The 14,772-nt window shown below is 37.1% G+C and overlaps 1 protein-coding gene across 1 annotated transcript in view; it reads left to right on the top strand.

Moving 5' to 3' along the window:
- KNL1 (kinetochore scaffold 1) overlaps positions 1-14,772 on the top strand; it is a 111,497-nt gene that overhangs the window by 6,987 nt on the left and 89,738 nt on the right. Inside the window, 2 exon segments of the mRNA XM_069105749.1 lie at positions 9,175-9,242; positions 9,655-9,694. Coding sequence (XP_068961850.1) covers positions 9,175-9,242; positions 9,655-9,694 — 108 coding nt within the window.

Here is a 14,772-nt window from a genome sequence, read left to right on the forward strand (position 1 = left end):
ATTATTGTGAGAATCAAATGAGATAATAATTGTAAAGACTTAGTTCAGTTCCTGTCACTAAGTGCTATATAAATGTTAGCTGCCATTATTATTACTACTACTAATAATAATAATTGGCATTTGTCTGGAAATGAGGCACATTGAAAAAGGGGAATCCATGCGGCAAACTCTTTAAGACAGTGACAGAAAGTAGATAGAGAGGCTAGAATGGATACCGTGGAAGTTCCAAAAGCGTGAAGAACACAGAGAAAAGAGACAAGATAATTGTAGGAGTCATGAATCAAAGGATGGGGGTCGATAGTAAACTGAGAGAGAAGATGGATAATGATGAGAGTCAGAGAATTCCTTTCTTAAAAAGGGCAGAGGCAAAAATTTAAAACTAAAGAATGGGACTAGTTGAAGGGGAAGAAAGGAAGGGGGAATATCCAACAAGAAGAGCAGATCAGGGGGAGGAGCCAGTGGGAACAGGGCCACCTTAAAAAAAATAAAGGAACATAATACTGTGTTTACAACAGAAGACAGAAACCTGAAACTCCCTGCACAGGCAACATTAATGCATCTAGGATAAGAAGAGAAGGGGTCAAATGGGGGGGGGGGTACTTTATATCAGATTTCTCTAAAGGCTTAGAATCTAAAATATATAAACAGTTAATAAATGTATATAGCAATGACAGACATTCTTCAATAGATAGATGGTTAAAGGGTTTGTTCAGTTTTCAAAAGAAGGAACTGAACCATTTTGGAGGGCAAAATGTCCCTTTGAACCAGGGACTCCATTAGTGAGCATATACCTCAAGGAAGTCATTCATAAGAAAAAATATATAGTAGCATTTTTGTGATAGGTAAAAATTGGAAATCCCCATCAATTGGGATTGGCTGAACAAATTGTGGTATGTGAATATAATGGAATATTACTGTGCCATAAGAAATGATGACTACAGAGAAGCATAGAAAATCTATATGAGTGAATTAAGTAGAGCAAAAAAAAAAAACCACTCCAACCTATACACGGCAGTCACAACAATTTAAATGAAAAGAACACCAAAAAGTCAAAACTCAGTGTGACAAAATTATAAAGATCAATTGGGACTAAAATGAAGGGATATGAGAAGACACCCCAGCCTGCTCCTTCAGGAGGTGGGAGGTCCACAGGTGTTACACATTGCAGATGCTTTTGAACTTTTTCAAGATATAGATCAATTGTGCTGACTTCTCTTTTTCCTTTCTAAAAAATACTATTTGTCAAGTGGGATGGCTCTGTGGGAGGGAGACAGGAAGGATGCATGAGATACTATGGTGATGTAAGAAACAAAATATCAGTGACATTTTATTTTAAAAATAATAATTTGACATTTCTATGAAAGATATATTGGAGAAAGGAGAGATTTGAAGCAAAAAGGCTAACTAATTAGGAAGCTATTGGAATAATCCTAGTGAGAGGTGATGAGAGCTTCAACTCAGGTAGATGCTATGTGGCAGAAAAGGGGACTAATTTGAGAGATGTTATAGGAGAATCAATAAGACTTGGCAACTGACTGTATATGGGTGATGGGGAAGAGTAATGGTTTGAGGATGACTTAGAGGTTTCCAACTTGAGTGGTGATGCCCTCAACAGAAACAAGGGAAGTTTAGAGAAGGGGTGTTAGTTTGGTTTTTTGAGAGAGTTGGGGAGGGAACTGTATAATGAGTTCTCTTTTGGACCTGTTGAGTTTGACACACCTATGGGACAGCCAGGTAGAGTTGTCCAGCAGGGAGATGGGTAATATAAGATTGGAGATTATGTAGAGACAAAAATGAAAAGGACCTATGGCAGTTCCTTGGGAAATAATTAAGCTTATTGATGTGGAGCAAGATGATAGTCTTAAAAAAAAATGACTGAGGAGGAGTTAGGCAGTTAGGTAGGACAAGGAACAGAGAGCAGTGTCTGGGAAGCCCAGGGAGGAAAGAGGGCCTGAAGAGTGGCTAACTAGGTAAAAAACTGCACGGATGTAAAAGTGGATGAGGATTTATAAAAAGCCTTTAGATTTAGCAGGTAAAAGATTATTGTTAGCCTTGGAGAATTGGAGTCTAGTGATATGCTTGGAAGACAAATTGCAAGGGATTATGAAATGAGTGGGTGGTGAGGAAATGTAGATAACTCTTTTATAGATAGAGTTTGACTATGAAAGAAAGAAGAGATACAAGAAGGAATGACTGGGACAGGTGAAAACGTATTTAAAGATTGGGGAGCTATGAGTATGTTTATAACTGAAGGAGAGTGCTCCCATGGATGACGAGATACTGAAATTGAGAGGGAAAGACCCACATGATGAAATAAGAGGGTATGGGTTCAAGAGCCACCAGTAGAAGTGGCATAGAGATGATCCAGTCCTACATTAGAGATTGGAAGAAGGAAAAAAAAATGGAGATGATGAAGATGTGTTTTGAGATTTGGAGTGGAGAAAAATTTTCAAGTGGTAGTAATCTGTTTTCTCAGTGAAGTAGAAGGTGAGATCCTCTGATAGGAGACTGGAGGCATAGCTACCTAGGAGCCCTGAGGAGTGAAGAATGTGATGAAGATTAAATCATAAAGGATTATCATGGAACAGTGAAGGCCTGGTTGAAATTAGATAACAAAGTAGTATTAAATTTAATTAGTTCAGGAACATGTAAGTAAGGAACTTAGGCCAAATTTAAGAGTAACTGAGATTTGGGGATTGACAAGACATGACTGACAACAAGACAAGAGGGCAAAGAATTCAAACATAGCTTTATTTGGATGATCATATAATCATAGCATGATTCAGTTGGGTAGAGGGAGACTGTGGAGGGAGACCAGAACTGTAGATTGGAGACTAGACTGCCTCTGAGGTCCCTTCTAGTTTCAAATCCGGGGAGAGGTGAAGAGGACCAGTCATGGTGAAGACTAGGAATAGGTTTAGAAGGAATAAGGCAAAAGAAGTCGAAAGATAGGAATTTGTGGTCAGAGAGGATTTTTTTAGAATTTTGGGTCATGAAGGTGTGGAGTGAAGATAGATGTCAGAAATTTAGACACAGGTTGACAGAGGGATGCATTCTAGGTGGGAGCAGTGACATAAAGACATAAGCAGAAGTAATCAATATATTATATAGATTGATATATATATCAATTGACTAGAATATATATTGAATATATATATATATATATATATATTGACTAGAATAGGGTATCTTTTGGAAAGTGGGGAGAAAGGAAATTGAAAATATAAGAAAGGATGGTGGGGAGTTTAGCTCTGATGCAGTGGGCAGGCACAGTAGGTGGTAGAAATAACAAAGGAAAGACTTTCAGATGGACTACTAATCTGACCAATGTACATAGAATACATAAATAAAACTTCACTAGATTGAGAGAAATTAGAAGCAAGGAGACCTGCTAGCCAGCTGCTGAAAATTTTAATCTTTTGTACCACAAAGCCTTTCTAGACAACTCCAAAGCACACCTACATCTCTCCTCTGAACTTGTATGGTAGAAAACCACATAGTGTAGCAATTTACCTGCTATAACCTTGAATTTATTTTATATTAGTCTTGTTTCTCCATCTACATCATAAGCTTCTTGAAGGCCAGGACGCTATATATGCGTCTTCTGTAGTACTATATACTCAGTAAGCTGCTCAGGACTTTTGGTGATTCAGGCAAGACATGATCAAATTAGAGTGGGGATTTTGGAAATAAAGAGAAGCGGTACTGACTGAAAAGAGATAGGGAAAGAGACAGAAGAATTTAGAATTGCTTTAACATTATGGACCTTATGAGTAGGTAGTATAATAGTGATACCATCAGTAGAGGAGAATAAGATAATGAGTTTAACTGTAAAAGATTGCTCCATATCTGAGTAGCAAGGAAATGGCTTTTCTTACTAAGATCCTAGACCTGTGCTAAACCAAGGTTAGTCCTTTTATGTATGATGCTTTGAACCCCCTCTGTCCAAGTTATCAGGCTTCCCCAAAACAAATGTTGCTACTAGATCCTACCTGGCTCTCTACTCAGTCCTAGAAATCCTATGTCTGGCTTAAACACTGGAAATAACTTTTTTTTTTTTTTATTTAAATGGTTTACTATATCCGTGGGCCGGTTCCAAGGGAGGATATAGTAGAATTTCTTACCTCTGAACAAGTTGCTTTAAATGTGTTACCTTTTTTGTTTAATTCTTTGTATTAATATCTGGTAGCTAGTGTAGTACTTGGCATATAGTAAGTTGTTAAGTGTTTTTTCATTCATTGAGTCCCTTTCCCAGGATTGACAGCCAGGAGAATTAATAGTTCCCATCCTTTTTTTCCTCCATGGATGATATCATAGATTGTTAAATTCTGATGGTCTGGAAAACCATCCTAGGAAGATCATTCCTATGGGTCCCAAATCATAGCCACCTAAGTCATCAGAGTAATCAGGCTAAATTGTTAAAATTCAAGCATTATAAATAAAATCTTTGAAATTCAGATTAGCTTTTTTTCAATATGTAAAGTCCTCCTAAATGTAAAACCTCTTAACTGGGTTTTCATAGGCTAAGCCAATAAATAGAACACAAACTCTGGCAGCTGCCAGTAGGTTAGAAAGACTTTAGCAGCACACTTAGCATGCCTGTTGTCTGAGGAGCAACCTGAGTTGAGAGTCTAATCAGCAAGTTGACTACAGAATTATGAATTTTTCATCCATAGCAACTCTTTAAAGTGGGCTTTGATCTGTCTCTATTTGTGAAGAGTATCCACCCAGATGAAATGACAAATTGGTGAAATAAATTGTAGTTAGCTGTAGGCCATCCACATGGGGAGATAGATATAGGACCAAAAGAGTATATGTGGAAGTTATTAGGACAGGTGAGATAATTAAAACCCTGTTGAGCTCCTCTAGAAAATGAGTAGAAGTGAGGAACAGTAGAGAAAGAAGGACTGAATCTTGGGTGGTGTCCATAGTTAAAAGTTGGGAGAAAGAATCTGGCAAAGAATGGAAAAAAATAACAAGAAGGGTGACTTTTCTAGACTTTTTACCCTAATCTAGAAGTTTTTGGCAGCATGGATGTAGTAGAAAAAGTGGACACTGAATGCTCCATGATTGGAATGGTGTTCTCAACAGAGGATTAGAGGAAGGAAGAAATCAGGAATGCTAGGAAGATAATATAAGAAAATTTATTATAGAAATAAATAGGGGTGGCTAGGCGGCACAGTCCTCGGGAGGATTGTTTCAGGCCTCAGACACTTAACACCCACCCAGAAACACCTGGCTATGTAACCTTGGGCAAGTTACTTAACCCCAATTGCTTAAAAAAAAAAAAGTAATGGTACTAAAATTGTAGTAACAATAATACTTCAATTAACACAAACCAAATTAACTTTGTTCTTGTCCCTGGAACTTTTTTCTTAATGAGGGCAAATCATAAAAAAAGAAAACTTAAAAAAACAAACAAACCCTATATTAGGAGTTTAGTTTTTTAAAAATACATCTGCTTAGGTACTTCCTGGAATCAGTATATATTGAAACTCACTATAACCTACACATCTGTAATCTACAATACTAATGGATTTACCCCCCATTTTAAAAATAACTTTCACTTATGACCTTTTTTTGTTTGTTTTGTTTTTTTATTTTATTTATTTTTTTAAATTAATTTGTTTGTTTCCTTTTAGTTTATAGGATTCAATTCCACAATTCCTTGAGTTTCACATTTTGTCCCCCTCCTTCCCCGCCCTCCCCATGGCAGTATATAGTCAAGTATAGTATCTGTAAATACTTTCACATTATACATTCGTCAGGTTATAAGGATGGATTGTACCAGCTGAAATGAAAAATGGTAAAGAGGACATAAAACCAAATAAGAGAAGGAAAAAGATCAGGTATTTTGCTTCCACCTGGATACAAACTTAGTTCTTTCTAGTTCTTTCTCTGGATGCACATATTTCTCTCCATCATGAGTCTTTTGGGATTGACTTATATCACTGCATTGCTGAGAAGAGTCCAGTCTATCAAAGTTGGTCATCACACATACGTTGTGTCTGTAATTGTGTACAAATTTCTCCTGGTTCTACTCTTCTCACTCAGCATCAGTTTGTATAAGCCTCTGCTGGTAAATATGAAGTCCGTCTGCTCCTTGTTTCTTATAGCACAATAGTATTCCATAACATGCATATACCACAACTTGTTCAGCCATTCCCCAATTGATGGGCACCCCCTTAATTTCCAATTCTTTGCTACCACAAAAAGAGCTGCTATAAACATTTTTATACATATGGGTCTTTCTCCCATTTCTATGATCTCTTTGGGATATAACCCTAGGAGTGGTATTGCGGGGTCAAAGGATATGAAATTATTTATAGCCCTTTGGGCATAATTCCAGATTGCTCTCCAAAAAGGCTGGATCAGTTCACAACTCCACCAACAATGCATTAGTGTTCCAGTTTGCCCACATCCTCTCCAGCATTTGTCATTTTCCTGTTTTGTCATCTTAGCCAATCTGACTGGTGAGATGTGGTACCTCAGAGTTGTTTTGATTTGCATTTCTCTAATCAATAGTGAATTAGAGCATTTCTTCATGTGCTTATAGATAGCTTTAATTTCTTTCTTTGAAAACTGCCTGTTTATATCCTTTGACCATTTATCAATTGGGGAATGACTTGTATTCTTATAAATTTGACTCAATTCTCTGTATATTTTAGAGATGAGTCCTTTGTCAGAGACATAGGTTGTAAAGATTCTTTCCCAATTTCCCACCTCCCTCTTAATCTTGGTTACATTGGCTTTGTTTGTACAGAAGCTTTTCAATTTCATGTAGTCAAAATTATCCATTTTACATTTTATAATGTTCTCTAATTCTTGTTTAGTCATAAAGTCTTTCCCTCTCCACAAGTCTGATAGGTAAACTATTCCTTGTTTTAGGAGACTGCTTACAGTATCAGCCTTTATACCTAGATCATGCACCCATTTAGACTTGATTTTGGTATATGTTGTTAGATAATGGTCTATGCCCAGTTTCTGCCATACTGTATTCCAGTTTTCCCAGCAGTTTTTGTCAAATAGTGAGTTCTTATCCCAAAAACCAGGGTCTGGGGGTTTATCAAACAATAGATTACTATAGTCATTGACTTCTGAATCTTGTGTGCCTAATCTATTCCATTGATCCACTCCTCTGTTCCTCAGCCAGTACCAAGTAGTTTTGATGACTGATGCTTTATAATACAGATTGAAATCTGGTGTAGCTAGTCCACCTTCCCTAGCATTTCTTTTCATTAATTCCCTTGATATTCTGGACCGTTTTTCTTCCAAATGAATTTTGTTACTATTTTTTCTAGCTCTATAAAGTAGTTTTTTTGGTAAATTAATTGATATGGCACTAAATATATAATTTAATTTAGGTAAAATTGTCATTTTTATTATATTAGCTCGACCCAGCCACGAGCAATTGATATTTTTCCAATTAGTTAGATCTGACTTTATTTGTGTGAAAAGTGTTTTGTAGTTATGGCCATATAGGTCCTGGGTTTGTTTTGGCAGGTAGATTCCCAAATATTTTATAATGTCTACAGTGACTTTAAATGGGATTTCTCTTTCTATCTCTTGCTGTTGAATTTCATTGGAAATATATAGGAATGCCGAGGATTTATATGGGTTTATTTTATATCCTGCAACTTTGCCAAATTTATTTATTTTCTCAAGTAGTTTTTTACTTGATTCTCTAGGATTCTCTAAGTATATCATCATATCATCTGCAAAGAGTGATAGCTTGGCACTTAATGATCTTTTTTATGATAGCAATCATTGCACGATATATCCCTCCCAATGATCCCTTAAGTGTAACAAAGGAAAATTTGAACAAAAATCAACCACAAAGCTATCAAATCTCATAAGTATAAGCAACATTTTACACCTGTAGTCTCCCTTCTCTTTAAAAACAAAGGATGAAGATCAACACCTTTCTAACCAAGACGAGGGAATTTCAACCCTCCTCTTTTCCCTGACACTGAAAACTAGTCATTGAATGAACTGATTTGCATAATTATGATGGAGACACTTCAAGATACCAAATCACCAAGAAGTTATTAAATAGCTATCACACGAAGTTTGTTTTTTATGTGAATTTTTTTGTGTATATGTTTGTTTTCTAGGAAGTAATATTTTCAATTTAATACACTTTCCATAATATATTACTGACATAGCTTGAGTTTATATGCTACATTACCAACTAATTGAATCCATTGAAATGGAAATATGAAATTTAACAGAATTCCATTCTAGTTTAGAGATTAAGTTCTTCGTGTCAGGTTGCTTAGAACTGGTTTCCTGTTGTGTATGATAATGATACTTTATGTAATAAGATATCTTTTGCCCACACATTTTTCTTTTTGCTTAAAAAAATGCAAAAAATACCAGCTATCTGAAAATGTGTTTATTCAGTATTGGCCTATTGTTATAAGAACAATTGCTAATGTAGTTTAGAAAAAAGCTGTAGATATGTTCTGTTTTAAGAAAATAATACTTTTAGATAATATTCTTCATTGAATTGTTATATAACCCACATAACAATCCTTCATATTAGGCCAAATTTTTCATCTAGAGTCAGTAAAATTCATGTCAATTGGAACAATAATCAGCTTTATTCATAATATTTTAAAAATCTCCAAAGAGATTAATTCAATTCACTCAGTAAAAGTTTATAAAGGATGTTTATTGTCCTGGGCTAATTAATTGGGAATATAGACTTGAAATACTTGCTCTCAAAGAGCTTACAGTCTAATAAGAAGAGATAAGACATCTTTATAGATAAATGTAATACAAATTAGACCACAGTAAATTCATAAGTGGTGTATAAAGTTCATAAAATTCAGTAAGAGGGAAAATTTCTGCTTTGGGTAGGGAATTAGTAAGGGATTTATGGAAATGGTAGCATTTGAACTGGTCCTTGATGCCATCATCATTGTTGCCAAGCTCTGCTTTTATCTTGCCCCAGCTTAGAGTATAGTGTATGTTAAGTCAGGTAGCACATTAATGTATTGGAAATTCTGTCAAAAGACAGTTTGTTGTTCCTTAACAAAGAAACTCTCTTTAGATTTTTCTCTTTTTGTGTTTCTTCCTTCGTATATAACCTTGACATATAGATTGTAGTCTTGTCCTTAATGTGTTTTCTATATCATCGTTTCTCTTCTTCTTCTGTTTATTTTTATACAGAGCTATTGTTACCTGAAAAGTAACTCTTCAAAAATGGATGAGTTTTGCCCAAAGCCCAGTGAGGAAAAGTAAGTTCACTCATTGCTTTCATCTAAAAATATAAAGATAGCTACTTTTATTACTCTTTCTTCTAAAGATAGATGGTTTTTTAATTGGTAAGGACTGTTAACTTTTGAAACCTTTTTTTCTATTCAATCCTAGGGGCAAAAAGTAAATGTCATGAAATCACAACCTGTGTGTGTGTATAAACAAACTGTATAAATTCTTGATATAAATTTTTATAGGTAGATGAAAGATTACTGAATTTGTACTGTGGGTAATCGCTGCCAAAGGTAGTTGAGTTAAGTTTTCTTCATTTTAAAGTAGTGCTGACCAGTTTAAAAACATGCTATAGATGCAGGCATATCAGATGTTGAAAAACAGTGCCTTATTACAAATGAGTGCATCAATATTTCTGTTCTTTTTCTTTTTCCCTTCCAGTAATCTTAAAGAGCAGACTGGTCAAAAGCGGCGTTCTTCAGTAAGTAAAGCCAACTTTAATCATTTCCCTGTTTTTTTTTTCAAATGCTTTATTAACTTTTGATTTATATCATTCATTTCCACCAGATTTTGAGTTACAAATTTTGTCCCCATTTTTCCCCTACCCACTGCCCCAAAATAGCACTCCCACAGGATATCCCCTCAAATCTGCTCTCTCCCACATTTTCTCCCATACCCCTTTCGACTTTTCCAGTGGATCTCTATGTCCCAGTGTCTGTATATCTTATTTCCCAATTACCCGTAAAATAGTATTAACAATAGTATATATATTTGAATATTTGATTTTAAAACTTTGAATTCCAGATTCATTCCCTTCCTCCCTTGTCACCCACCCTACTGGGAAGATAAGCAGTTCAGTATGGGTTGTACATGTGTAGCTAATGCAAAACAATAACATAATAGATATATTGTAAAAGACTGACTATATTTTCCTCCCTCCTATCTTACCTCCCACTTGTTCTGTTCTCTACTTTGATCTTGTACCTTTTCAAAAGTGAGTGCTTCCAACTTCCCTCCCCCCCAGCATGCCCTCCCTTCCATCATCCCCCCTCTCATCCCCTTTCCCCCCTACTCTCCTGGAGGGTGAGATACCCTATTCAGTGTGTATTTCATTCCCTCCTCAAGCCAAATTCATTGGGAATAAGGTTGACCCATTCCCTTTTGCCTTCCTATTCTTCTCCTCCATTGTAACCATTTTCCCTTGCCTCTTCTATATGAGATAGTTTACCCCATTTTGTCTCTCCCCATCTCCTCTCATTATATTCCTCCCTCACCTCTTAATTTCACCTTTTAAGTATAATCCCTTCCTGTTAAATTGGTCTTTTGCCCTCTATGTATATCTGTAAACATATACACACACATTCACATATGTATTCATATGCCCATATACCCTCATATATATATTTCTATTCCCTTCAACTACTGAGAAAAGTTTCATCAGTTACAATTATTGTTTTTCCATGTAGGAATGTTAATAGTTCAACTTTGATAAGTTCCTTATGATTTCTTTTCCCTATTTACCTGTTGCGGGCGTTTGCCCTCACAACAGATCTAGACGACTAGCCCCACGGCCCTCTCACTTACCCATCCCGGGTCTTCGGTCGTCACCGGCCCCTCACGGGGAAAAAACACCAGACAGAAGGCGGAGGAGTGAAGCGGGGTGGTTTATTCTTCAGCAGTTACATGGCGGAGAGAGAGAGAGAGAGCCCTCTCACACAAGAAAATATATAGCGAGTCCGAGCCAATCAGATCGCAGTCTTACATTTATGGCCTTATATGGAGATCACCCCATCAAGCTTATACATATTCATTCAAAACAACCATGGCACCGCCCATAAACCCCTCCCCCTCCCCCATCATTTACCTTCTCATGCTTCTTGTATCTGAATGTCAAATTTTCTATTCAACTCTGGTTTTTTCATCAAGAATGATTGAAAGTGGACGGCCAGGTAGCTCAGCGAGTAAGAGCACCAGCTCCAGTGTCAGGACTACCTGGAAATCAAATCCCGGGCTCAGACACTTAGCACCCACCCAGAAACACCTGGCCATGTAACCTTGAGCAAGTTACTTAACCCTAGTTGCTTAGGGGCGGCCAGGTGGCTCAGCAAGTAAGAGTACCGGCTCCAGTGTTGGGATGACCTCGAGATTGAATCCCAGGCTCCGACACTCAGCACCACACCCAGAAATAACTGGCCGTGTAACCTTGAGCAAGTTACTTAACTTTGTTTAAAAAAAAAGAAAGAATCGTTGAAAGTCCTCTATTCCACTGAATGACCATATTTTCCCCTGAAACATGATACTCAGTTTTTCTAGGTAGGTGACTCTTGGTTTTAATCCCAGCTCCTTTGACCTGCGGAATATCATATTCCAAACCCTTCAATCCCTCAGTGTAGAAGCTGCCAGATCCTGAGTTATCCTGATTGTGTTTCCACAATATTCAAATTGTTTCTTCCTGGCTGCTTGTAATATTCTCTCCTTAATCTGGGAATTACAACCTGGCTATAATATTCCTAGGAGTTTTCTTTTTTGGGATCTTTTTCAGGAGATGATCAGTGGATTCTTTCAACTTCTATTTTGCCCTCTGGTTCTAAAACATCAGAGCAGTTTTCTTTGAGAACTTCCTGGAGGATGATTTCTAGGTTCTTACTTTGATCATGGCTTTCAGGTAGTCCAATTATTTTTAAATTATCTCTCCTGGATCTGTTTTCCAGGTCAGTGGTTTTTCCCATGAGATATTTCACATTGCCTTCTATTCTTTCATTTGTTTGGATCTGTTTAACAGCATCTTGATTTCTCATAAAGTCATTAGCTTCCATTTGCTCCAATCTAATTCTGAAGCAATGTTTCTCCTCATTGAGCTTTTGAGATTCTTTTTCCATCTGGCAAATTCGACTTTTTAAGGCATTCTTCTCCTTGTTGCCTTTTTGAGCCTCTTTTGCCATTTGAGTTAGTCTATTTTTTAAGGTGTGATTTTCTTCAGTCAGGCTGTTGACTCTCATTTCATAATTTTCTTACATTGTTCTCATTTTTCTTCCCAATTTTTTCTTCATTTCTTTTATCTGCTTCTCAAGGTCCTCTATGACCTGTAACCAGCTTGTATTTTCCTTTGAAGCTTTTGGTGCAGGAGTTCTGACTTCACTGTCTTCCTCCTGTTCCATCCTTTGCTCCTTTTTGTCCCCAAATAGAAGTCTAATGTTGGAATCTTCTGTCTACTTTGTTTCCTTTGCCTGGTTCTGTCTCCCCTCAGTCACTTGACCCCTGGGCTGTTTGCCACAGTAGGACTCTGCCATCAAACAGGGGAGCTTTCGTCCTAAACTCTGGTGTTTTCTCAGCTGCTGGAGGTATTAGATGGGTGCCCTCTCTGAGGTCTCTACATGCTCAGGCAAGCTGTACACACACCCCAGGACCTCTACCCTAGACTGTAATCCAGATCCAAGCAGGTTAAAGCAAGAGCAATTACCCCTCAGACTGGTGCTTGGTCCCCCAACACTCTGCAGGCCAGGAGCTGAAGCTGCCATGTGGCTCAGCTTCTCGCCCTGGGGGCAAGAGCCATGTACTCCCACTTACTGGGTCCCAAAGTCCAGACTGCACTGACCTCTCACTTTGTCCTTTGCATCTATATGTTGACAGATCTGGAAACAGCCACAGCTGCTGCTGATCTGGAGTTCCTCCGGCCAGCAGCTGGTCAGGCCCGCCCTGGGGCTAAAGCCTTGGTATGGGGGTGGGCTCAGCTCCCACAGCACTGCACTGGCCGATCCCCTGCTGTCCTTAGCGGGAGGTTAGCTTCTCTGTGTCATTTTCTGGGTTCTGCAGCTCCAAAGTTTGTTTAGAGTCCCCTTTTTACATGGATTGTGGAAGGTGGAAGCAGGAATAGCAGGGAGGTCCTGCTTCTACTCTGCCATCTTGACTCCGCACTCATTTTCCTGGTTTTTCAACAGTGTAGATAACCTATAGACAAAAGATTTTTAATCTTCATTTTATTGATGTCATGTGTTTTTTATCACATTTATTTCTGAATATCTGCCCCATGTCTAACTCAATGAGTGTCCCTTGTAACAAAGACTTAGAAAAAGAAAAAGCATTCATCAAAATGAAACACCATATTGGACTTATCTGGTAGTATATGCAAATTTCATACTCAAATCATCACTTCTTCAATACTGGTACCCTTTTTTAGCCTCCCATGCTAAATTTAGGCATTATAACTACACAACCTTCAGTTTGGTGTTTTTCTTTTCATTTACATTCTTATAGTTGTTGTATATATTATTTTACTACTCCTTTGCATCAACTATGTAAATCTTCCTGTGCTTCTCTTAATTATTGATATTCATAATTTCTTATAGTACAGTGATATTCTATTACAAGACAGTTAAGTGCTCAATGAATAGAGTATAGGACTTAGAGTCAGGTAGACCTGAGTTCAGATTAGGAATTTAACAGCAGTGTGACTCTAGGCAAATCACTTTACCTTTCTCAACCTCAGTTTCTTCATTTGTAAAATGGGAATGATAATGGCACCTGTCTCACAGAATTGTTGTATCTAATGAGATAACAAAATAACACATGTAAAGTTCTTTGCAAACCTTAAAGCATTATATAATACTAGTAATGATAATGATGATGTCAACGACAAAGATGATGGTATGCTATCCACTGGAATGAAGAAAGAAAAAGGGCTATTCAACAAACAATAACATCAATAATAATTACAATTATTATTATGTTCTTGTGCCACAATTTGACCATTACCTAACTGATAGGCATCTACCTTATTTCTAGTTCTGGGCTATCAGGAAAAATGTTGGGGTATCACCTGTAGAGCCTAACAAAACAAATGTGTATCAAATTAGTATTTGCCACTTTAAGGTAATAAAAAAAAAAAATGGACAATTGAATCTCCTAAGGCTGATGAATTAACTTGAATGAATTAATTTGAGAAGTTATCTCTGTTTAGATTATAGGAAAGTCACAAAACATTTTAATACTAAGAGTTTTCCTATATATTCTTAATATCTGATGGTGGGTTAGGAGAGTAGTTATTCCTATTTTACAGAATTCTTTCCAGTTTATAAAGACAGAATCATTAATATTTTGCCAACAACTAGGACTGGATTTCTTGAAAAGTACCAAGTTATTTTCACTGTTCTAAGTTACAAAAATGAGAGGAAATTATAACTTCTGTGATTTAAATGCTACTCTTTTGGGAAGAAAAAATGTATGTAATATAAAGCCGGGATGGAAGGCAGAACTCTAAGCTACTTGAAGATAATGAGTTTGCCAAACCAATTAATTTCTCCCTGTTTTCCTTTAGAGGTTATGTATTCCCTGCTTCCTGTATTTTTGGCAGCCATCTCTAGCAGACAATAAAACTGATGCACCTGGGGCAGCAATTGATAGAGCATGGGGGCTGGAGTCAGGGAGCTCTCCATTCAAACCCAGCCTCAGACATTTACTGTGTGACCCTGGGCAAGTCACTTAACTGCTCTTCGCCATCTGTTAAATTTAGACACATTAGACAAGGAAATGCCAAAACCACTCCAGTATCTTTGTCAAGAA

This window comes from Petaurus breviceps, unplaced genomic scaffold, assembly GCF_028583685.1.
Source record: "Petaurus breviceps papuanus isolate PSGF00001 unplaced genomic scaffold, PetGlider_PUasm1.0 77, whole genome shotgun sequence".
NCBI lineage: Eukaryota > Metazoa > Chordata > Mammalia > Diprotodontia > Petauridae > Petaurus > Petaurus breviceps.